We start from the raw sequence: 25,505 nt of genomic DNA, 5'->3' as shown, positions 1-25,505 counted from the left end.
GTGTGTGTGTGTGTGTGTGTGTGTGTGTGTGTGTGTGTGTGTGTGTGTGTGTGTGTGTGTGTGTGTGTGTGTGTGTGTGTGCTTGCAGGTCTTCTATCAAATCGAATCTAAGTAAATAGTCAAATGACAATCAAACAATGACGTCATGCACACAGTTCATATCGGTCTATTGATAGTCAAGTTGTATGCTTTAAGGCAGTTAAATGCCGTCATGATCTCTGTGTGTTTTACATGACTGTAAAGCACTTCTCTAGAGAACACTAAAACACTAGAACACTAACCCCCGAGGAAATCGAATTAGCATAATAAAATATACCCATAAAAATCCATCAGTTTAAGCTAGAGATATCTACTTACAAACAGGTCTCACAAGACTCGTCTGAGAGACTGCTTTGTGCCAAAAATAAATGAATAAATGAAAAAAAAAAAAAATTTGCAAAGGTTTCCTGATAATTATTAAATCCCTCAGATATAAGTCAGACACACGGGGAGTGGGGACTATCAGTTGTTCCACGTAACGAATCTGTTATTAAATGTTTGTTTTTTTGCTAATAGCAGTAAGGCTACTATTTTTATCAAAATATTTTTTCTATATATTTTTTTGATACTTCAAGGGCTAAATTCAAATTCAAAATCAAATCGCTAAATTAACCTAGGTATGACCTTTTTAAAACAATTCCATATAGCTTAGTAGTACCCCCATCTTAGACAGAGCTTAGACTCTTATTAGTTCAAGGACTCTGACTCTCTTCCTGTAGCTTTCCCACTCATCTTTTCTGATGTAAATAGCCTTTGGTGTGTGTGTGTGTGTGTGTGTGTGTGTGTATGTGTGTGTGTGTCTTGCTCTCTGTAGGCTTAAGGTCCGTGTTTGTGTCTGTGTGGTCCTTTGTTAGAAAAAGGAGGAAGAGTGCTGACGAGTTACATAATCACACTGAAGACACACACACACGGTTGTAGGTAAGATTGCTATGAGTAAAGTCCAGTACACTTGTCTGTCTTTAGGTGAAGGTGTGGTCTTATACAGATCTGTAGAACAAACACACACGGTTGTAGGTAAGATTGCTATGAGTAAAGTCCAGTACACTTGTCTGTCTTTAGGTGAAGGTGTGGTCTTATACAGATCTGTAGAACAACAACACACACACACACACACACACACACACACACACACACACACACACACACACACACACACATACACATACACACACACAGGCCTTTAGAACAAACAGTGACTCAGTCACACTGAAAGACTCTGTACAGTTCAGCATTATTAAATACATCAAAGATGTTCCTGACTGTACCTGGTCTTTGCCTTTTTCAGCTCACTAACAGTAGTATAGGTAACCCTATCCCTAACAGTAGGAAAGGCTGCATGCAGGGCACAACTGGAGAAGTAGAAAGATGAAGTATATTAGACAAACTGAATGCCCTTATATCTCTCTGTTGGGTGTTCCTGTCTATATTCACCTGACCTCGTTAATCAAACTACAGCTATTAGAAGTGAACTGCCTTCATAACTATATATGGACAAGATCCAAAACATTACCACCCTCTCTCCCTCTGTCCCTCTCTCTCTCCCAGGTAGTTAGTTAGGTCATGTGATCTAGCAGGGTAAAGGTGGACTATAATTCGTTCCGCTGACTGATTCGACTCTGACAGCCACTCAGCGAAGTGCCTCAGACGCTTTACCCGACTAAATTTCCTCCCAGCCGACCTCAACTTGACTGGGACCCCAGCTGCCATGTCCATAATCCGGAAGAACTGGTCGGCTCTGTCCCGGTAAGAGCTGGTTTACACCTGATGTTCACCAGAGGTACATGCGTGTTGTTTTGCCGGTTGTCTAGCCCACATTTTCCGTACTTTAAATATATGTGCTATACTTTGTAACTAGCTGAAAGCTAGCTAGTTGGAGTCAATGTGTATCGCCGCCTGGTAAAGAAATGTGAAAATATTGAATGCATGCAGTACACAGAACGCACCGCAGCCTAGTGCGGTGCCCCCAATGTAGCGTGTTGGACTGCTCTATTGACAATAAATTACTTCCACCAGAACGCACCGCAGCCTAGTGCGGTGCCCCCAATGTAGTGTGTTGGACTGCTCTATTGACAATAAATTACTTTGAGTGCGGTGCCCCCAATGTAGTGTGTTGGACTGCTCTATTGACAATAAATGACTTCCACCAGAACGCACCGCAGCCTAGTGCGGTGCCCCCAATGTAGTGTGTTGGACTGCTCTATTGACAATAAATGACTTCCACCAGAACGCACTGCAGCCTAGTGCGGTGCCCCCAATGTAGTGTGTTGGACTGCTCTATTGACAATAAATGACTTCCACCAGAACGCACCGCAGCCTAGTGCGGTGCCCCCAATGTAGTGTGTTGGACTGCTCTATTGACAATAAATTACTTCCACCAGAACGCACCGCAGCCTAGTGCGGTGCCCCCAATGTAGTGTGTTGGACTGCTCTATTGACAATAAATTACTTCCACCAGAACGCACCGCAGCCTAGTGCGGTGCCCCCAATGTAGTGTGTTGGACTGCTCTATTGACAATAAATTACTTCCACCAGAACGCACCGCAGCCTAGTGCGGTGCCCCCAATGTAGTGTGTTGGACTGCTCTATTGACAATAAATTACTTCCACCAGAACGCACCGCAGCCTAGTGCGGTGCCCCCAATGTAGTGTGTTGGACTGCTCTATTGACAATAAATGACTTCCACCAGAACGCACCGCAGCCTAGTGCGGTGCCCCCAATGTAGTGTGTTGGACTGCTCTATTGACAATGAATGACTTCCACCAGAACACAAAGAGTTTGATGTGTCTGGTGGACATGAGGCTTTAGTTTGTGGTGACTTTCTGTCAGGATTGTAACGATAACCGATAGCCTACAATTCATTTATAGTAGAGCTGCGCTGCGCACTAATAGATACCTGTTATCGCTGTGAATCTTACATCAATGATGATTTAGATGGTTAGAACAGAATGTTGTTTTGTTTTTGTAAATAGTGAATGGTCTTCCGAGGTTCGTGACTGCTGTCGTTGATCATGATATTGATAAGGAAAGTGAAAGCTGATCAGATGACGGATCGGATTGAGGTGGATGTTGTGTGGGTCCTGTGATGTTGCTGTTGTTAACCCCCTAAAGTCAGTCGAAGCTAAAGATATCTGGATGAGATCCGTCTCAATCCACTGCATCCACCCATGTCGTGCTTCTGCATCTGCGATGAAAGGTGATGGCGCTAGAGCAGTGTCTGGCCCTCATAGGCTTCGTGGGACTCGTCTGAAGTCGGTATAGCCGATCTGCCACCTTCTGTCTGTAGCGTCCCAACAGTTTGGGATACATACTAATAACCCTAAAACCTAAATGGAAAGGTGAGACTCTCACAAACACTGTACATGGTGGTTGTTTTGCTCTAAGACACCCACAGGCCCCACAAGACATTATTTTTTTTATTTAACCAGGCAAAATCAAATCAAATCAAATTTTATTTGTCACATACACATGGTTAGCAGATGTTAATGCGAGTGTAGCGAAATGCTTGTGCTTCTAGTTCCGACAATGCAGTAATAAAAAGCAAGTAATCTAACTAACAATTCCAAAAAAAACTACTGTCTTATACACAGTGTAAGGGAATAAAGAATATGTACATAAGGATATATGAATGAGTGATGGTACAGAGCAGCATAGGCAAGATACAGTAGATGATATCGAGTACAGTATATACATATGAGATAAGTATGTAAACCAAGTGGCATAGTTAAAGTGGCTAGTGATACATGTATTACATAAGGATGCAGTCGATGATATAGAGTACAGTATCAACGTATGCATATGAGATGAACAATGTAGGGTAAGTAACATTATATAAGGTAGCATTGTTTAAAGTGGCTAGTGATATATTTACATCATTTCCCATCAATTCTCATGATTAAAGTGGCTGGAGTAGAGTCAGTGTCATTGACAGTGTGTTGGCAGTAGCCACTCAATGTTAGTGGTGGCTGTTTAACAGTCTGATGGCCTTGAGATAGAAGCTGTTTTTCAGTCTCTCGGTCCCAGCTTTGATGCACCTGTACTGACCTCGCCTTCTGGATGACAGCGGGGTGAACAGGCAGTGGCTCGGGTGGTTGATGTCCTTGATGATCTTTATGGCCTTCCTGTAGCATCGGGTGGTGTAGGTGTCCTGGAGGGCAGGTAGTTTGCCCCCGGTGATGCGTTGTGCAGACCTCACTACCCTCTGGAGAGCCTTACGGTTGAGGGCGGTGCAGTTGCCATACCAGGCGGTGATACAGCCCGCCAGGATGCTCTCGATTGTGCATCTGTAGAAGTTTGTGAGTGCTTTTGGTGACAAGCCGAATTTCTTCAGCCTCCTGAGGTTGAAGAGGCGCTGCTGCGCCTTCCTCAAGATGCTGTCTGTGTGAGTGGACCAATTCAGTTTGTCTGTGATGTGTATGCCGAGGAACTTAAAACTTGCTACCCTCTCCACTACTGTTCTATCGATGTGGATAGGGGGGTGTTCCCTCTGCTGTTTCCTGAAGTCCACAATCATCTCCTTAGTTTTGTTGACGTTGAGTGTGAGGTTATTTTCCTGACACCACACTCCGAGGGCCCTCACCTCCTCCCTGTAGGCCGTCTCGTCGTTGTTGGTAATCAAGCCTACCACTGTTGTGTCGTCCGCAAACTTGATGATTGAGTTGGAGGCGTGCATGGCCACGCAGTCGTGGGTGAACAGGGAGTACAGGAGAGGGCTCAGAACGCACCCTTGTGGGGCCCCAGTGTTGAGGATCAGCGGGGAGGAGATGTTGTTGCCTACCCTCACCACCTGGGGGCGGCCCGTCAGGAAGTCCAGTACCCAGTTGCACAGGGCGGGGTCGAGACCCAGGGTCTCGAGCTTGATGACGAGCTTGGAGGGTACTATGGTGTTGAATGCCGAGCTGTAGTCGATGAACAGCATTCTCACATAGGTAGGTATTCCTCTTGTCCAGATGGGTTAGGGCAGTGTGCAGTGTGGTTGAGATTGCATCATCTGTGGACCTATTTGGGCGGTAAGCAAATGGGTCAAGGGTTCAGGTAGGGTGGAGGTGATTTCAATGACTAGTCTCTCAAAGCACTTCATGGAACATGTGGGTTAATTGCCTGTTCAGATTTGTACCTTGTCAGTTCTGGGATTTGAACTTGCAACCTTCCGGTCACTAGTCCAACGCTCTAACCACTAGGCTACCCTGCCGCCCCAGGGTAGCCTGTCTGAAGGTCCCCCAGTAGCAGTTGAAAAAATGAGTGGACGTACAGTATATATGGTGACTCAACATGTAAAAACAATTATAGTCTTGATGTGTCTTATATCTCTCAGATATAGGACAGACACTTCAGAACAAACTTCCCTTCCATTGTTTGCTATCTGATGTTCCATGTAGTGAATCTGTTATTCAATGCGTTTTGTATGGGCTAATAGTAAGGCCAAATCATCAAATTGTTTTTCTTTGATACTTCAAGGGGTCTTAAAATTGTAAATCAAATAGCAAAATTATCCTTGGTATGACCTTCTTAAAACAATTCCATATAGTTTTTTTAGACCCCTGTCTGAGTACCATCTCAGACAGCATGTCGCACAGAGTACCATCTCAGACAGCATGTCACACAGAGTACCATCTTAGACAGCATGTCACAGAGTACCATCTCAGACAGCATGTCACACAGAGTACCATCTCAGACAGCATGTCACACAGAGTACCATCTCAGACAGCATTTCACACAGAGTACCATCTCAGACAACATGTCACACAGAGTACCATCTTAGACAGCATGTCACACAGAGTACCATCTCAGACAGCATGTCACACAGAGTACCATCTCAGACAGCATGTCACAGAGTACCATCTCAGACAGCATGTCACACAGAGTACCATCTCAGACAGCATGTCACACAGAGTACCATTTCAGACAGCTTGTCACAGAGTACCATCTCAGACAGCATGTCACACAGAGTACCATCTTAGACAGCATGTCACACAGAGAGCACCCTACAAAGAGAGTTGTTGTCCCTAACCCTGTCATCAGCTGTTCATACTACTGCATCTTCATGCAGATGATTTATGAAGCATGTTGTGGTTATAAAGCCTTATTTAAATCTAATGAGATCCTCAAAAGTCCCTGTAGTAGCCTAGGTCACTAGTGTTAAACTTTGTGGGTCTGTGTAGGCTTGCCCGCCAGTGGACAGTGGAGGATGAAGAGGAAGTGGAAAGGGAGAGGAGGAGGAAGGAGAGGAGCTATAGCAGCACTGACCCCGACAATGACCTTTCACCTGGAAACGACCTTTCACCTGGAAACGACCTTTCTCCCCGACACACCCCCGGAAACCAACCCACCAATGACAATGCTCCAAGCATCACCAGGTCAGAGGTCAAACACCTGTTATCACACGCTCAAACACAGGCACACACACACACACACACTTCAAAGTGCGTTTTTCACTGTAGAGATACGAGGGAGAACAGCAATTCATTATTTGTGTGTATTACAGCGCCGAGATGCTCCAGCTGGACTTTGAGGAGATGCTCAGTGTTCGAGACGAGAGGAGGAGGAACAGACACATAGAGACTCTCAGACGACAGAAAGGAGAGGAGGAGGAGAGAGATGGAGGGGAGGAGGGGAGAGAGGGAGGGGAGGAGGGGAGAGTGGAGCTATTGGGTGATATGGAGGAAGGGGGGAGACAGACACCTCCAATAGACACCCCCATCCAACCTTCACCCTCAACCCCACCCTCATCCATATCTTCACCCATACCCTCAACCCCTACACCTACCAACCCCTTAGAAAGACAGGTGAGAGGGAAGGAGGGCTCTATTTTGATGTTTGTGTGCATGAGTGAGTGTGTCAGTAAGGACAGAGAATGTGTTTGTGTGTGTGCGTGCGCACGTGTGTTTGTGTGTGTTAGTAAAGACAGAGTGTGTGTGTGTGTGATGGTAAAGACATTGTTAGTACTGTATGCAATGTATAACCTAGTGTTGACTCTAACCCCTACCATACAGGGTGTGTACCTAGTGTTGATTCTAACCCTAAACCCTACCATACAGGGTGTGTACCTAGTGTTGATTCTAACCCTAACCCCTACCATACAGGGTGTGTACCTAGTGTTAACTCTAACCCCTACCATACAGGGTGTGTACCTAGTGTTAACCCTAACCCCTACCATACAGGGTGTGTACCTAGTGTTGACTCTAACCCCTACCATACAGGGTGTGTACCTAGTGTTAACCCTAACCCCTACCATACAGGGTGTGTACCTAGTGTTGACTCTAACCCCTACCATACAGGGCGTGTACCTAGTGTTGACTCTAACCCCTACCATACAGGGTGTGTACCTAGTGTTAACACTAACCCCTACCATACAGGGTGTGTACCTAGTGTGACTCTAACCCTAACCCCTACCATACAGGGTGTGTAACTAGTGTTAACCCTAACCCCTACCATACAGGGTGTGAACCTAGTATTGACTCTAACCCCTACCATACAGGGTGTGTACCTAGTGTACTCTAACCCTAACCCCTACCATACAGGGTGTGTACCTAGTGTTAACTCTAACCCTAACCCCTACCATACAGGGTGTGTACCTAGTGTTGACCCTAACCCCTACCATACAGGGTGTGTACCAAGTGTTGACTCTAACCCTAACCCCTACCATACAGGGTGTGTACCTAGTGTTGACCCTAACCCCTACCATACAGGGTGTGTACCTAGTGTTAACTCTAACCCTAACCCCTACCATACAGGGTGTGTACCTAGTGTTGACTCTGACCCTAACCCCTACCATACAGGGTGTGTACCTAGTGTTGACCCTAACCCTAACCCCTACCATACAGGGTGTTTACCTAGTGTTGACCCTAACCCCTACCATACAGGGTGTGTACCTAGTGTTAACTCTAACCCTGACCCCTACCATACAGGGTGTGTACCTAGTGTTGACTCTGACCCTAACCCCTACCATACAGGGTGTGTACCTAGTGTTGACCCTAACCCTAACCCCTACCATACAGGGTGTTTACCTAGTGTTGACCCTAACCCCTACCATACAGGGTGTGTACCTAGTGTTGACCCTAACCCTAACCCCTACCATACAGGGTGTTTACCTAGTGTTGACCCTAACCCCTACCATACAGGGTGTGTACCTAGTGTTGACTCTAACCCTAACCCCTACCATACAGGGTGTGTACCTAGTGTTGACTCTAACCCTAACCCCTACCATACAGGGTGTGTACCTAGTGTTAACCCTAACCCCTACCATACAGGGTGTGTACCTAGTGTTAACCCTAACCCCTACCATACAGGGTGTGTACCTAGTGTTGACTCTAACCCCTACCATACAGGGTGTGTACCTAGTGTTAACCCTAACCCCTACCATACAGGGTGTGTACCTAGTGTTGAATCTAACCCCTACCATACAGGGCGTGTACCTAGTGTTGACTCTAACCCCTACCATACAGGGTGTGTACCTAGTGTTAACACTAACCCCTACCATACAGGGTGTGTACCTAGTGTACTCTAACCCTAACCCCTACCATACAGGGTGTGTAACTAGTGTTAACCCTAACCCCTACCATACAGGGTGTGAACCTAGTATTGACTCTAACCCCTACCATACAGGGTGTGTACCTAGTGTTGACCCTAACCCCTACCATACAGGGTGTGTACCTAGTGTTGACTCTAACCCCTACCATACAGGGTGTGTACCTAGTGTTGACTCTAACCCCTACCATACAGGGTGTGTACCTAGTGTTAACACTAACCCCTACCATACAGGGTGTGTACCTAGTGTACTCTAACCCTAACCCCTACCATACAGGGTGTGTACCTAGTGTTAACTCTAACCCTAACCCCTACCATACAGGGTGTGTACCTAGTGTTGACCCTAACCCCTACCATACAGGGTGTGTACCAAGTGTTGACTCTAACCCTAACCCCTACCATACAGGGTGTGTACCTAGTGTTGACCCTAACCCCTACCATACAGGGTGTGTACCTAGTGTTAACTCTAACCCTGACCCCTACCATACAGGGTGTGTACCTAGTGTTGACTCTGACCCTAACCCCTACCATACAGGGTGTGTACCTAGTGTTGACCCTAACCCTAACCCCTACCATACAGGGTGTTTACCTAGTGTTGACCCTAACCCCTACCATACAGGGTGTGTACCTAGTGTTAACTCTAACCCTGACCCCTACCATACAGGGTGTGTACCTAGTGTTGACTCTAACCCTAACCCCTACCATACAGGGTGTGTACCTAGTGTTGACCCTAACCCTAACCCCTACCATACAGGGTGTTTACCTAGTGTTGACCCTAACCCCTACCATACAGGGTGTGTACCTAGTGTTGACTCTAACCCTAACCCCTACCATACAGGGTGTGTACCTAGTGTTGACTCTAACCCTAACCCCTACCATACAGGGTGTGTACCTAGTGTTAACCCTAACCCCTACCATACAGGGTGTGTACCTAGTGTTGACCCTAACCCCTACCATACAGGGTGTGTACCTAGTGTTGACCCTAACCCTAACCCCTACCATACAGGGTGTGTACCTAGTGTTGACTCTAACCCTAACCCCTACCATACAGGGTGTGTACCTAGTGTTGACTCTAACCCTAACCCCTACCATACAGGGTGTGTACCTAGTGTTGACCCTAACCCCTACCATACAGGGTGTGTACCTAGTGTTGACTCTAACCCTAACCCCTACCATACAGGGTGTGTACCTAGTGTTGACCCTAACCCCTACCATACAGGGTGTGTACCTAGTGTTGACCCTAACCCCTACCATACAGGGTGTGTACCTAGTGTTGACCCTAACCCCTACCATACAGGGTGTGTACCTAGTGTTAACTCTAACCCTAACCCCTACCATACAGGGTGTGTACCTAGTGTTGACTCTAACCCCTACCATACAGGGTGTGTACCTAGTGTTAACTCTAACCCCTACCATACAGGGTGTGTACCTAGTGTTGACCCTAACCCTAACCCCTACCATACAGGGTGTGTCCCTAGTGTTAAATCTAACCCCTACCATACAGGGTGTGTACCTAGTGTTGACCCTAACCCCACCATACAGGGTGTGTACCTAGTGTTGACTCTAACTCTAACCCCTACCATATGGGGTGTGTACCTAGTGTTAACTCTAACCCCTACCATACAGCTTGTGTACCTAGTGTTGACCCTAACCCCTACCATACAGGGTGTGTACCTAGTGTTGACCCTAACCCCTACCATACAGGGTGTGTACCTAGTGTTGACTCTAACCCTAACCCCTACCATACAGGGTGTGTACCTAGTGTTGACTCTAACCCCTACCATACAGGGTGTGTACCTAGTGTTAACTCTAACCCTAACCCCTACCATACAGGGTGTGTACCTAGTGTTGACTCTAACCCTAACCCCTACCATACAGGGTGTGTACCTAGTGTTAACTCTAACCCTAACCCCTACCATACAGGGTGTGTACCTAGTGTTGACCCTAACCCTAACCCCTACCATACAGGGTGTGTACCTAGTGTTGACTCTAACCCTAACCCCTACCATACAGGGTGTGTACCTAGTGTTGACTCTAACCCTAACCCCTACCATACAGGGTGTGTACCTAGTGTTGACCCTAACCCTAACCCCTACCATACAGGGTGTGTACCTAGTGTTAACTCTAACCCTAACCCCTACCATACAGGGTGTGTACCTAGTGTTAACTCTAACCCTAACCCCTACCATACAGGGTGTGTACCTAGTGTTGACCCTAACCCTAACCCCTACCATACAGGGTGTGTACCTAGTGTTAACGCTAACCCTAACCCCTACCATACAGGGTGTGTACCTAGTGTTGACCCTAACCCTAACCCCTACCATACAGGGTGTGTACCTAGTGTTAACTCTAACCCTAACCCCTACCATACAGGGTGTGTACCTAGTGTTGACCCTAACCCTAACCCCTACCATACAGGGTGTGTACCTAGTGTTGACCTAACCCTAACCCCTACCATACAGGGTGTGTACCTAGTGTTAACTCTAACCCTAACCCCTACCATACAGGGTGTGTACCTAGTGTTGACCTAACCCTAACCCCTACCATACAGGGTGTGTACCTAGTGTTAACTTAACCCTAACCCCTACCATACAGGGTGTGTACCTAGTGTTAACTCTAACCCTAACCCCTACCATACAGGGTGTGTACCTAGTGTTGACTCTAACCCCTACCATACAGGGTGTGTACCTAGTGTTAACTCTAACCCCTACCATACAGGGTGTGTACCTAGTGTTGACCCTAACCCCTACCATACAGGGTGTGTACCTAGTGTTAACTACCTAACCCTAACCCCTACCATACAGGGTGTGTACCTAGTGTTAACTCTAACCCTAACCCCTACCATACAGGGTGTGTACCTAGTGTTAACTCTAACCCCCCTACCATACAGGGTGTGTACCTAGTGTTGACTCTAACCCCTACCATACAGGGTGTGTACCTAGTGTTAACTCTAACCCTAACCCCTACCATACAGGGTGTGTACCTAGTGTTGACCCTAACCCTAACCCCTACCATACAGGGTGTGTACCTAGTGTTGACTCTAACCCCTACCATACAGGGTGTGTACCTAGTGTTAACTCTAACCCCTACCATACAGGGTGTGTACCTAGTGTTAACTCTAACCCCTACCATACAGGGTGTGTACCTAGTGTTGACTCTAACCCTAACCCCTACCATACAGGGTGTGTACCTAGTGTTAACTCTAACCCTAACCCCTACCATACAGGGTGTGTACCTAGTGTTAACTCTAACCCTAACCCCTACCATACAGGGTGTGTACCTAGTGTTAACTCTAACCCTAACCCCTACCATACAGGGTGTGTACCTAGTGTTAACTCTAACCCCTACCATACAGGGTGTGTAACTAGTGTTGACCCTAACCCTAACCCCTACCATACAGGGTGTGTACCTAGTGTTAACCCTAACCCCTACCATACAGGGTGTGTACCTAGTGTTGACTCTAACCCTAACCCCTACCATACAGGGTGTGTACCTAGTGTTAACTCTAACCCTAACCCCTACCATACAGGGTGTGTACCTAGTGTTGACCCTAACCCCTACCATACAGGGTGTGTACCTAGTGTTAACTCTAACCCTAACCCCTACCATACAGGGTGTGTACCTAGTGTTAACTCTAACCCCTACCATACAGGGTGTGTACCTAGTGTTGACCCTAACCCTAACCCCTACCATACAGGGTGTGTACCTAGTGTTACCCTAACCTAACCCCTACCATACAGGGTGTGTACCTAGTGTTGACCCTAACCCCTACCATACAGGGTGTGTACCTAGTGTTGACTCTAACTCTAACCCCTACCATATGGGGTGTGTACCTAGTGTTAACTCTAACCCCTACCATACAGGGTGTGTACCTAGTGTTGACCCTAACCCCTACCATACAGGGTGTGTACCTAGTGTTGACCCTAACCCCTACCATACAGGGTGTGTACCTAGTGTTGACTCTAACCCTAACCCCTACCATACAGGGTGTGTACCTAGTGTTGACTCTAACCCCTACCATACAGGGTGTGTACCTAGTTAACTCTTAACTACCTAACCCTAACCCCTACCATACAGGGTGTGTACCTAGTGTTAACTTAACCCTAACCCCTACCATACAGGGTGTGTACCTAGTGTTAACTCTAACCCTAACCCCTACCATACAGGGTGTGTACCTAGTGTTGACCTAACCCTAACCCCTACCATACAGGGTGTGTACCTAGTGTTGACTCTAACCCTAACCCCTACCATACAGGGTGTGTACCTAGTGTTGACTCTAACCCTAACCCCTACCATACAGGGTGTGTACCTAGTGTTGACCCTAACCCTAACCCCTACCATACAGGGTGTGTACCTAGTGTTAACTCTAACCCTAACCCCTACCATACAGGGTGTGTACCTAGTGTTAACTCTAACCCTAACCCCTACCATACAGGGTGTGTACCTAGTGTTGACCCTAACCCTAACCCCTACCATACAGGGTGTGTACCTAGTGTTAACTCTAACCCTAACCCCTACCATACAGGGTGTGTACCTAGTGTTGACCCTAACCCTAACCCCTACCATACAGGGTGTGTACCTAGTGTTAACGCTAACCCTAACCCCTACCATACAGGGTGTGTACCTAGTGTTGACCCTAACCCTAACCCCTACCATACAGGGTGTGTACCTAGTGTTGACCCTAACCCTAACCCCTACCATACAGGGTGTGTACCTAGTGTTAACGCTAACCCTAACCCCTACCATACAGGGTGTGTACCTAGTGTTGACCCTAACCCTAACCCCTACCATACAGGGTGTGTACCTAGTGTTAACTCTAACCCTAACCCCTACCATACAGGGTGTGTACCTAGTGTTAACTCTAACCCTAACCCCTACCATACAGGGTGTGTACCTAGTGTTGACTCTAACCCCTACCATACAGGGTGTGTACCTAGTGTTAACTCTAACCCCACCATACAGGGTGTGTACCTAGTGTTAGCCTAACCCCTACCATACAGGGTGTGTACCTAGTGTTAACTCTAACCCTAACCCCTACCATACAGGGTGTGTACCTAGTGTTAACTCTAACCCTAACCCCTACCATACAGGGTGTGTACCTAGTGTTAACTCTAACCCTAACCCCTACCATACATGGTGTGTACCTAGTGTTGACTCTAACCCCTACCATACAGTTGACTCTAACCCCTAACCACCATACAGGGTGTGTACCTAGTGTTAACTCTAACCCTAACCCCTACCATACAGGGTGTGTACCTAGTGTTGACCCTAACCCTAACCCCTACCATACAGGGTGTGTACCTAGTGTTGACCTAACCCCTACCATACAGGGTGTGTACCTAGTGTTAACTCTAACCCCTACCATACAGGGTGTGTACCTAGTGTTAACTCTAACCCCTACCATACAGGGTGTGTACCTAGTGTTGACTCTAACCCTAACCCCTACCATACAGGGTGTGTACCTAGTGTTAACCCTAACCCCTACCATACAGGGTGTGTACCTAGTGTTAACTCTAACCTAACCCCTACCATACAGGGTGTGTACCTAGTGTTAACTCTAACCCTAACCCCTACCATACAGGGTGTGTACCTAGTGTTAACTCTAACCCCTACCATACAGGGTGTGTACCTAGTGTTGACCCTAACCTAACCCCTACCATACAGGGTGTGTACCTAGTGTTAACCCTAACCCCTACCATACAGGGTGTGTACCTAGTGTTGACCCTAACCCCTACCATACAGGGTGTGTACCTAGTGTTAACTCTAACCCTAACCCCTACCATACAGTGTGTGTACCTAGTGTTGACTCTAATCCTAACCCCTACCATACAGGGTGTGTACCTAGTGTTGACTCTAACCCCTACCATATGGGGTGTGTACCTAGTGTTAACTCTAACCCTAACCCCTACCACACAGGGTGTGTACCTAGTGTTAACTCTAACCCTAACCCCTACCACACAGGGTGTGTACCTAGTGTTAACCCTAACTCTAACCCCTACCATACAGCGTGTGTACCTAGTGTCGACCCTAACCCCTACCACACAGGGTGTGTACCTAGTGTTGACTCTAACCCTAACCCCTACCATACAGGGTGTGTACCTAGTGTTAACCCTAACCCTTACGATACAGCATGTGTACCTAGTGTTAACCCTAACCCCTACCATACAGGGTGTGTACCTAGTGTTAACTCTAACCCCTACCATACAGGGTGTGTACCTAGTGTTAACTCTAACCCCTACCATACAGGGTGTGTACCTAGTGTTGACCTAACCCCTACCATACAGGGTGTGTACCTAGTGTTAACTCTAACCCCTACCATACAGGGTGTGTACCTAGTGTTGACTCTAACCACTACCATACAGGGTGTGTAACTAGTGTTGACCCTAACTCTAACCCCTACCATACAGGGTGTGTACCTAGTGTTGACTCTAACCCCTACCATACAGGGTGTGTACCTAGTGTTAACCCTAACCCCTACCATACAGGGTGTGTACCTAGTGTTGACTCTAACCCTAACCCCTACCATACAGGGTGTGTCCCTAGTGTTAACTCTAACCCCTACCATACAGAGTGTGTACCTAGTGTTAACTCTAACTCCTACCATACAGGGTGTGTACCTAGTGTTAACCCTAACCCCTACCATACAGGGTGTGTACCTAGTGTTGACCCTAACCCCTACCATACAGGGTGTGTAACTAGTGTTGACTCTAACCCTAACCCCTACCATACAGGGTGTGTACCTAGTGTTAACTCTAACCCCTACCATACAGGGTGTGTACCTAGTGTTGACTCTAACCCCTACCATACAGGGTGTGTACCTAGTGTTGACTCTAACCCCTACCATACAGGGTGTGTACCTAGTGTTAACTCTAACCCTAACCCCTACCATACAGGGTGTGTACCTAGTGTTAACTCTAACCCCTACCATACAGGGTGTGTACCTAGTGTTGACCCTAACCCTAACCCCTACCATACAGGGTGTGTACCTAGTGTTGACTCTAACCCCTACCATACAGGGTGTGTACCTAGTGTTAACTCTAACCCTAACCCCTACCATACAGGGTGTGTACCTAGTGTTGACTCTAACCCTAACCCCTACCATACAGGGTGTGTACCTAGTGTTGACTCTAACCCTAACCCCTACCATACAGGGTGTGTACCTAGTGTTAACCCTAACCCCTACCATACAGGGTGTGTACCTAGTGTTAACCCTAACCCCTACCATACAGGGTGTGTACCTAGTGTTAACTCTAACCCCTACCATACAGGGTGTGTACCTAGTGTTGACTCTAACCCTAACCCCTACCATACAGGGTGTGTACCTAGTGTTAACTCTAACCCCTACCATACAGGGTGTGTACCTAGTGTTAACCCTAACCCCTACCATACAGGGTGTGTACATAGTGTTGACTCTAACCCCTACCATACAGGGTGTGTACCTAGTGTTGATTCTAACCCTAACCCCTACCATACAGGGTGTGTACCTAGTGTTGACTCTAACCCTAACCCCTACCATACAGGGTGTGTACCTAGTGTTGACACTAACCCTAACCCCTACCATACAGGGTGTGTACCTAGTGTTAACCCTAACCCCTACCATACAGGGTGTGTACCTAGTGTTAACCCTAACCCCTACCATACAGGGTGTGTACCTAGTGTTGACCCTAACCCCTCTACCATACAGGGTGTGTACCTAGTGTTGACTCTAACCCTAACCCCTACCATACAGGGTGTGTACCTAGTGTTAACTCTAACCCTAACCCCTACCATACAGGGTGTGTACCTAGTGTTGACTCTAACCCTAACCCCTACCATACAGGGTGTGTACCTAGTGTTAACTTAACCCTAACCCCTACCATACAGGGTGTGTACCTAGTGTTAACCCTAACCCCTACCATACAGGGTGTGTACCTAGTGTTGACCCTAACCCCTACCATACAGGGTGTGTACCTAGTGTTGACTCTAACCCTAACCCCTACCATACAGGGTGTGTACCTAGTGTTGACTCTAACCCTAACCCCTACCATACAGGGTGTGTACCTAGTGTTGACCCTAACCCCTACCATACAGGGTGTGTACCTAGTGATTTGACATCCTATTGGTTAACCCTAACCCCTACCATACAGGGTGTGTACCTAGTGTTAACCCTAACCCCTACCATACAGGGTGTGTACCTAGTGTTAACCCTAACCCCTGGAATACAGCTACTGTAAGTTACTACCAGAACAGGGTGAATACAGCTAGTGTTGACTAACTAACCCTAACCCCTACCATACAGGCCTGTGTACCTAGTGTTTAACTAACCCCTACCATACAGGCCTGGAATACAGCTACTGTAAGTTAACTAACTAACCCCTACCATACAGGGTAGAACAGGCCTGGAATACAGCTACTGTGTTGACCCTAACCCCTACCATAACAGAACAGACCTGGAATACAGCTACTGTGTTGACTAACTAACCCTACTGTAAGTTACTAACAGGGTGAACAGGCCTGAATACAGCTACTGTAAGTTGACTAACTAGAACAGACCTGGAAACAGCTACTGTAAGTTACTAAACAGACCTACCATTTGTTACTAACTACTCCATTGGAATACAGCTACTTTTGTAAGTTACTAACTAGAACAGGCCTGGAATACAGCTACTGTAAGTTACTAACTAGAACAGGCCTGAATACAGCTACTGTAAGTTACTAACTAGAACAGGCCTGGAATACAACTACTGTAAGTTACTAACTAGAACAGGCCTGGAATACAGCTACTGTAAGTTACTAACTAGAACAGGCCTGGAATACAGCTAGTTACTAACTAGAACAGGCCTAGCTACTGTAAGTTACTAACTAGAACAGGCCTGGAATACAGCTACTGTAAGTTACTAACTAGAACAGGCCTGGAATACAGCTACTGTAAGTTACTAACTAGAACAGGCCTGGAATACAGCTACTGTAAGTTACTAACTAGAACAGGCCTGGAATACAGCTACTGTAAGTTACTAACTAGAACAGGCCTGGAATACAGCTACTGTAAGTTACTAACTAGAACAGGCCTGGAATACAGCTACTGTAGAAGTTACTAACTAGAACAGGCCTGGAATACAGCTACTGTAAGTTACTAACTAGAACAGGCCTGGAATACAGCTACTGTAAGTTACTAACTAGAACAGGCCTGGAATACAGCTACTGTAAGTTACTAACTAGAACAGGCCTGGAATACAGCTACTGTAAGTTACTAACTAGAACAGGCCTGGAATACAGCTACTGTAAGTTACTAACTAGAACAGGCCTGGAATACAGCTACTGTAAGTTACTAACTAGAACAGGCCTGGAATACAGCTACTGTAAGTTACTAACTAGAACAGGCCTGGAATACAGCTACTGTAAGTGACTAACTAGAACAGGCCTGGAATACAGCTACTGTAAGTGACTAACTAGAACAGGCCTGGAATACAGCTACTGTAAGTTACTAACTAGAACAGGCCTGGAATACAGCTACTGTAAGTTACTAACTAGAGCAGGCCTGGAATACAGCTACTGTAAGTTACTAACTAGAACAGGCCTAGAACAGGCCTGGAATACAGCTACTGTAAGTTACTAACTAGAACAGGCCTGGAATACAGCTACTGTAAGTTACTAACTAGAACAGGCCTGGAATACAGCTACTGTAAGTTACTAACTAGAACAGGCCTGGAATACAGCTACTTACTAACTAGAACAGAATTACTAACTAGAACAGGCCTGGAATACAGCTACTGTAAGTTACTAACTAGAACAGGCCTGGAATACAGCTACTGTAAGTTACTAACTAGAACAGGCCTGGAATACAGCTACTGTAAGTTACTAACTAGAACAGGCCTGGAATACAGCTACTGTAAGTTACTAACTAGAACAGGCCTGGAATACAGCTACTGTAAGTTACTAACTAGAACAGGCCTGGAATACAGCTACTGTAAGTTACTAACTAGAACAGGCCTGGAATACAGCTACAGTTACTAACTAGAACAGGCCTGGAATACAGCTACTGTAAGTTACTAACTAGAACAGGCCTGGAATACAGCTACTGTAAGTTACTAACTAGAACAGGCCTGGAATACAGCTACTGTAAGTTACTAACTAGAACAGGCCTGGAATACAGCTACTGTAAGTTACTAACTAGAACAGGCCTGGAATACAGCTACTGTAAGTTACTAACTAGAACAGGCCTGGAATACAGCTACTGTAAGTTACTAACTAGAACAGGCCTGGAATACAGCTACTGTAAGTTACTAACTAGAACAGGCCTGGAATACAGCTACTGTAAGTTGACTAACTAGAACAGGCCTGGAATACAGCTACTGTAAGTTACTAACTAGAACAGGCCTGGAATACAGCTACTGTAAGTTACTAACTAGAACAGGCCTGGAATACAGCTACTGTAAGTTACTAACTAGAACAGGCCTGGAATACAGCTACTGTAAGTTACTAACTAGAACAGGCCTGGGCAATTATTTTCCATGGAGGGCCATATTAGAATATATTTTTTGCCATCACCGGCCAGAATCATATTACAGGATTATACATCATGTGTATGACTGTGTTGACAGATATATCTACTGTAAATCACATCCAGATATGCAACTTACCTTAGTGTTTTAACATGCACAGAAATAAACCACATCCAAGTTCTCCTTTTGGTAGGTCTTTTCATTATGAAGATCTAGGTAAAAGTACACTGCATTCAGCACCACGGACAGAACTCTTGTTAACGGTAATGCACAAAAACACAAGAAGGAGAGAGAGCTCAATATCACATTTAAACTACTCAATCAGTGTGAGCAGTGAAGTCTCTGATGGGCATTGACTAGAACAGTAAAGTCAGGTATAGTTTCTGATGTCGCTATGTGCAGGATTACTGAGAGGTGAGAGTCAGTAAGAGATGATCTGTGCCTTGACTTGTTATGTTTCCTCACTGAAAATGTCTGTTCACATACATAGGTTGACCCAAACAGTACAAACATCTTCTGAGCATGACTCCTAATCTTAGGAAAGTTTTGTTCATTGAGAGATGCATAGAAGCTCGTCAGTGACATTGTTTTGAATAGTTCTCCAATCACTGCATCAGACTGAAGATGGATCAGCTCAAGTTGCAGGTCAGTGGGAGCGTTATCCACATTGAAGGTGAAAGGAGAGGAAACCAACAGCATGTCATTTTCCAACACTTTGAAATCCTCAAAACGATGAGAAAAGTCACCGTTCAAAGCACACAGCAGAGATGTATACTTCTCCCTCTGGTCATCTGATAGGGAACAGACTAGTAGTGTCAGTAGGTCATCTGATAGGGAACAGAATAGGAGTGTCGGGAGGTGGGGGAGATTGTTGTCATCTGATAGGGAACAGACTAGTAGTGTCAGAAGGTGGGTCAGACTGTTGTCATCTGATAGGGAACAGACTAGTAGTGTCAGAAGGTGGGGGAGATTGTTGTCATCTGATAGGGAACAGACTAGTAGTGTCATCTGATAGGGAACAGACTAGTAGTGTCAGAAGGTGGGTCAGACTGTTGTCATCTGATAGGGAACAGACTAGTAGTGTCGGAAGGTGGGGGAGATTGTTGTCATCTGATAGGGAACAGACTAGTAGTGTCGGAAGGTGGGGGAGATTGTCATCTGATAGGGAACAGACTAGTAGTGTCGGAAGGTGGGGGAGATTGTCATCTGATAGGGAACAGACTAGTAGTGTCGGAAGGTGGGGGAGATTGTTGTCATCTGATAGGGAACAGACTAGTAGTGTCGGAGTTGGGAGAGATTGTTGTCATCTGATACGGAACAGACTAGTAGTGTCGGAAGGTGGGTCAGACTGTTGTCATCTGATAGGGAACAGACTAGTAGTGTCGGAAGGTGGGAGAGATTGTTGTCATCTGATAGGGAACAGACTAGTAGTGTCAGAAGGTGGGAGAGATTGTTGTCATCTGATAGGGAACAGACTAGTAGTGTCGGAAGGTGGGAGAGATTGTTGTCATCTGATAGGGAACAGACTAGTAGTGTCGGAAGGTGGGAGAGATTGTTGTCATCTGATAGGGAACAGACTAGTAGTGTCGGAAGGTGGGAGAGATTGTTGTCATCTGATAGGGAACAGACTAGTAGTGTCAGAAGGTGGGTGAGATTGATGGCTTCTTCTTGGCAGGTCAGGAGGAGTCATTTTCCCTTGAAGCTTTGACAAGGCTGTACATCTGATGTGCAAAAATGTCCTTTCCTTGTAGTTTGGAATTCAGTTCATTCATGAGGGCCATAATGCCCACAGTGAAGGCAAAATCAGCCAAACATTCTTTATCTTGCAGTTGAGGGAAATCCACATTTTCCTTTCATTTTCCTTTCATTCTCTGACTTCAGGTCCCACACCCTTTAGAGCACCTTCCCAAAACTCAGCCATCTCATGTTTGTGTGGTAAGGGAGATCTGCATGACCCGACTCTGTCTCTTCCAACAGTGAGACAAACTGCCTGTGTTTTAAAGATTTTGCTCTTATGAAGTTTACCACTTTAGTCACTGTATCCACAACATGGCTCATTTTCAGAACACATTAACAGAGCACCTCCTGATGAATAATGCAATGCAGGAAAATAATTGTCTGATCTGGGTTCAGCTCAGCTACTTGATCTTGTATCCTTTTCAAAAGGTTAACGGTTTTTCCTGTCTAGTTTGGGCACCCAACAGTGGTCACACTGGATAACTTTTCAAGTCCCAGCTTTGCCACACGCTTGTTAACCTCCAATAAACATTTCCCTGTGGTTGTGCTCTTCATTGACTGCACTGAAGCAAGCTCCTCTGTAATTTCAAAGTCTGGGGTTATGACCTCGTAAGATTATCAACAACTGAGCCGTGTTACGTGCATCACTGCTCTCATCCAGGGCCAAGGAGAAATAGGTGAAATCCTTTACCTTGTCTTTCAACTGTTGCTCCATATTCTCTGCGATGTCCTCAACACGCCAAGTTAACATTTTCAAACAGCTCTTTCTTGTCGCGGCAAAATATTGCTGCAGAGTCAATTCAACATTCTTTCATGAATTCGCTCTCAACAAATGGCTTGCTATGTTTAGCAATTTTGTGGGACAGTACATAGCCAGCTCTCGTAATTCTGTTGTTTGCTAAATGCAGTTTTGTGCATTCTTTCGATGCACTTGTCCTCTGCTCAGAATTCATATTACTATATTTCTCTGCATGCTTCGTCTGGAAGTGTCGGGACAAGTTGTAGTCTTTCAAGACAGCGATGCTGTCTTTGTACACTAAGCACACAGCTTTCCCTGATACCTCAATAAATAAATATTTCGATGTCCACTCTTGGTGGAACATCCTACATTCATTGTCTACTTTCATTTTCTTTGAAATCTTTGAAAAATACATTTTAGATCAATTTCTAGCTAGCTACTATTTGTAACTGTGACGTGTGTGTCAGCCTGTCAGGCTCTTTGTTGTTGGTGGTTTTTTTATACATCTGTAGGACGTTAATTTACTGTACATTCCTCCCACTCTTTTGCTAGTTTAATCCCTACAGTCTTTTCTAGACCCAAGCTCACTACTTTTTTGCATGTTGTCCAGCCCAACTTTGAATTCTGCATGACAAGCCAGGGGTTATATGTTTTTAAATGTATTTTAAATATCACCTTTATTTAACCAGGTAGGCTAGTTGAGAACACCTTTATTTAACCAGGTAGGGCAGTTGAGATCACCTTTATTTAACCAGGTAGGGCAGTTGAGAACACCTTTATTTAACCAGGTAGGGCAGTTGAGAACACCTTTATTTAACCAGGTAGGCTAGTTGAGAACAAGTTCTCATTTACAACTGCGACCTAGCCAAGATAAAGCAAAACAGTGCGACAAAAACAACAACACAGTTACACATAAACAAATGTACAGTCAATAACACAATAGAAAAATCTATGTACAGTATGTGCAAATGTAGACGAGTAGGGAGGTAAGGCAATAAATAGGCCATAGAGGTGAAATAATTACAATTTAGCATTAACACTGGAGTGATATATGTGCAGATGTTGATGTGCAAGTAGAGATACTGGGGTGCAAAAGAGCAAGAGAATAAGTAACAATATGGGGATTAGAGGTCGACCGATTATGATTTGAAATAATGACAATTACAACAATACTGAATGAACACTTATTTTGACTTAATAGAATACATCAATAAAATCAATTTAGCCTCAAATAAATAATGAAACATGTTCAATTTGGGTAAAATAATGCAAAAACAAAGTGTTGGAAAATAAATTAATAGTGCAAAATGTGCCATGTATGAAAGCTAACGTTTAAGTTCCTTGCTCAGAACATGAGAACATATGAAAGCTGGTGGTTCCTTTTAACATGAGTCTTCAATATTCCCAGGTAAGAAGTTTTAGGTTGTAGTTATTATAGGAATTATAGGACTATTTCTCTCTATACCATTTGTATTTCATATACCTTTGACTATTGGATGTTCTTATAGGCACTTTAGTATTGCCAGTGTAACAGTATAGCTTCTGTCCCTCTCCTCGCTCGAACCAGGAACACAACAACAACAGCCACCCTTGAAGCAGCGTTACCCATGCAGAGCAAGGGAAACAACCACTCCAAGTCTCAGAGCGAGTGACATTTGAAACGCTATTAGCTCCCACCCCACTAACTAGCTAGCCATTTCACATCACATCGTTACACCAGCCTAATCTCGGGAGTTGATAGGCTTGAATTCATAAACAGCAGAACTGCTGGCAAAACGCACGAAAGTGCGTTTTGAATGCAGCAGAGAACTGGAAGGAAAGGCGGCCAAAGGAAGTGTTGGCTTTGGGGATGACCAGTGAAATATACCTATTGGAGCGCGTGCTACGGGTGGGTGTTGCTATGGTGACCAGTGAGCTGAGATAAGGCGGGGCTTTACCTATCATAGACTTATAGATGACCTGGAGCCAGTGGGTTTAGCGACGAATATGAAGCGAGGGCCAGCCAACGAGAGCTTACAGGTCGCAGTGGTGGGTAGTATATGGGGCTTTGGTGACAAAACAGATGGCACTGTGATAGACTACATCTAGTTTGCTGAGTAAAGTGTTGGAGGCTATTTTGTAAATGACATCGCCGAAGTCAAGGATTGGTAGGATAGTCAGTTTTACAAGGGTATGTTTGGCAGCATGAGTGAAGGATGCTTTGTTGCAAAATAGGAAGACGATTCCAGATTTCATTTTGGATTGGAGATGCTACCTGCAGTCAGGTCTGGGGTGAACCAAGGGCTATATCTGTTCTTAGTTCTACATTTTTTGAATGGGGCATGCTTATTTAAGATGGTGAGGAAATTGCTTCTAAAGAACGACCAGGCATCCTCTGTTGACTTTTCTTTCCCACGATTCAAATTCAGAAGGGAGATGACTAGCCTAGGCTATGTGACGTGATTAAGTAGGGAACTCTTCACTAGCTGACCAAGATCTGTGTCAAGACCAGATACTTACCCCACCGGCCCTCCCCATAACATCTATGTACAAATAAGAGAGCAGGTCTGGAATCAGTGTGGCAGGATAGGGCAGGATAGGATGACTACATAGAATGATCACCGTGCTTTTACATGATGGTCTTTCTGGAGGGCGGGGGAAATAAGGAGCAGGCAACTTGATTTAACGCAGATCACGTTTATTAGAATGTCTACAACGCAAACAGTGGAAATAGGTGCCGGAAGAAACAAATTCAAATCTGAGAGGTTCTGGATCCTGTTCCGGCTCAAATTGATATTACCTTGACTAACCCTTACCCTCGCACACTTGGTACCGGTACCCCCTGTATATAGCCTTGTTATTGTTATTTTATTGTTCCTCTTTTATTTTTGACTTTAGTTTATTTAATAAATATTTTTTTGAACTGCGTTGTTGGTTAAGGGCTTGTAAAGTAAGCATTTCATGGTAAGGTCTACAACTGTTGTTTTTGGCGTCCCGACAAATTACATTTGATTTAGAAGTTGTGCTACTGCACTGTATGGTAATGCTGTTTAATACAGCTACAGTATCCATAGCTAACTGTGTGTTGTAACAGCAGGAGAATGGTTCCCATGGTAACTGTCTATATGTTGTGTTGTAACAGCAGCAGAATAGTTCCCATGGTAACTGTCTATCTATTATGTGTTGTAACAGCAGCAGAATGGTTCCCAGGATCTAGGCCCAGACTCCAAACCCCCCTTCAAGTTTGTCAGGTAAGAAAATGGCCCCTAGATAAATTAGTCTGCCAAGTGTCTGTCCAACCTCTTCCTGTAGTTCTCTAACTTCCTGTTATCTCTTCCTGTGGTACTATAGCATCCTGTTATTGCTTCCTGTTGTTCTCAAACTTCCATCTATCTCTTCCAGTAGTTCTCGAACTTACTGTTATCTCTTCCAATAGTTCTCGAACTTCCTCTAGGTTTCTAACTTCCTGTTATCCCTTCTTTTAGTTCTCTGTCCATCTCCTTTGATAAGAGTCCCTCCCCCAGTGGGCATACAAGTCCCATGAGCCCCCATTCTCCCACAACACCGCTGTCCCCCGCTAGAGGAGCTCAGAGCCCCACCCACTACGGACACACAGAGGTAATACACAATTGGACTTTTGCCACGACTCACAGACATACAGTCTCTGTAACTGTGCAAGAGCACCCTCTAGTGTTAAAACCAAGCTTTATACTCTGTGTTGATGGTTTAACCTTTCCATTGTGTGTGTGTGTGTGTGTGTGTGTGTGTGTTTAGGGCAGTGTGAATGGATCCTCTGTTAGTTTGGAGCAGACAGCCAGACCAGCCTTCGCCAGACAGAGCTCTAGGACCGTCTCCTTCAGGGTAACTAACACATGCTCTAAACACCTGTGGCTTAAACATAGGGTTTTAAACACTGGTATGTTGTTCTGTTGGTCAGAATTTGACTGTAAACTGTAGAGTTAGAGTGAATTAAGAACTGTAGAGTTAGAGTGAATTAAGAACTGTAG

General features: G+C 45.4%; 1 protein-coding gene across 3 annotated transcripts in view; it reads left to right on the top strand.

Moving 5' to 3' along the window:
- Window positions 1-1,601: 1,601 nt before the first annotated feature.
- Window positions 1,602-25,505, top strand: part of lad1 (ladinin) — a 92,141-nt gene continuing 68,237 nt past the window's right edge. The window contains exons 1-6 of one of the 3 annotated variants that reach the window (XM_042299893.1): window positions 1,602-1,782; window positions 6,198-6,392; window positions 6,521-6,821; window positions 24,691-24,749; window positions 24,984-25,116; window positions 25,273-25,359. In XM_042299893.1, the coding sequence (XP_042155827.1) occupies window positions 1,745-1,782; window positions 6,198-6,392; window positions 6,521-6,821; window positions 24,691-24,749; window positions 24,984-25,116; window positions 25,273-25,359 (813 nt within the window). In that variant the 5' untranslated portion in view covers window positions 1,602-1,744. Of the gene's footprint in view, window positions 1,817-6,197; window positions 6,393-6,520; window positions 6,822-24,690; window positions 24,750-24,983; window positions 25,117-25,272; window positions 25,360-25,505 lie in introns of all 3 variants that reach the window. The other 2 variants (XM_042299894.1, XM_042299895.1) reach the window with 2 other exon arrangements.

The sequence above is a fragment of the Oncorhynchus tshawytscha genome, linkage group LG16 (genome assembly GCF_018296145.1).
Source record: "Oncorhynchus tshawytscha isolate Ot180627B linkage group LG16, Otsh_v2.0, whole genome shotgun sequence".
In the NCBI taxonomy this organism is placed as follows: Eukaryota; Metazoa; Chordata; class Actinopteri; order Salmoniformes; family Salmonidae; genus Oncorhynchus; species Oncorhynchus tshawytscha.
The sequence above is the reverse complement of the archived record's forward strand: the minus strand, read 5'-3'. Positions and strand labels throughout refer to the sequence as shown.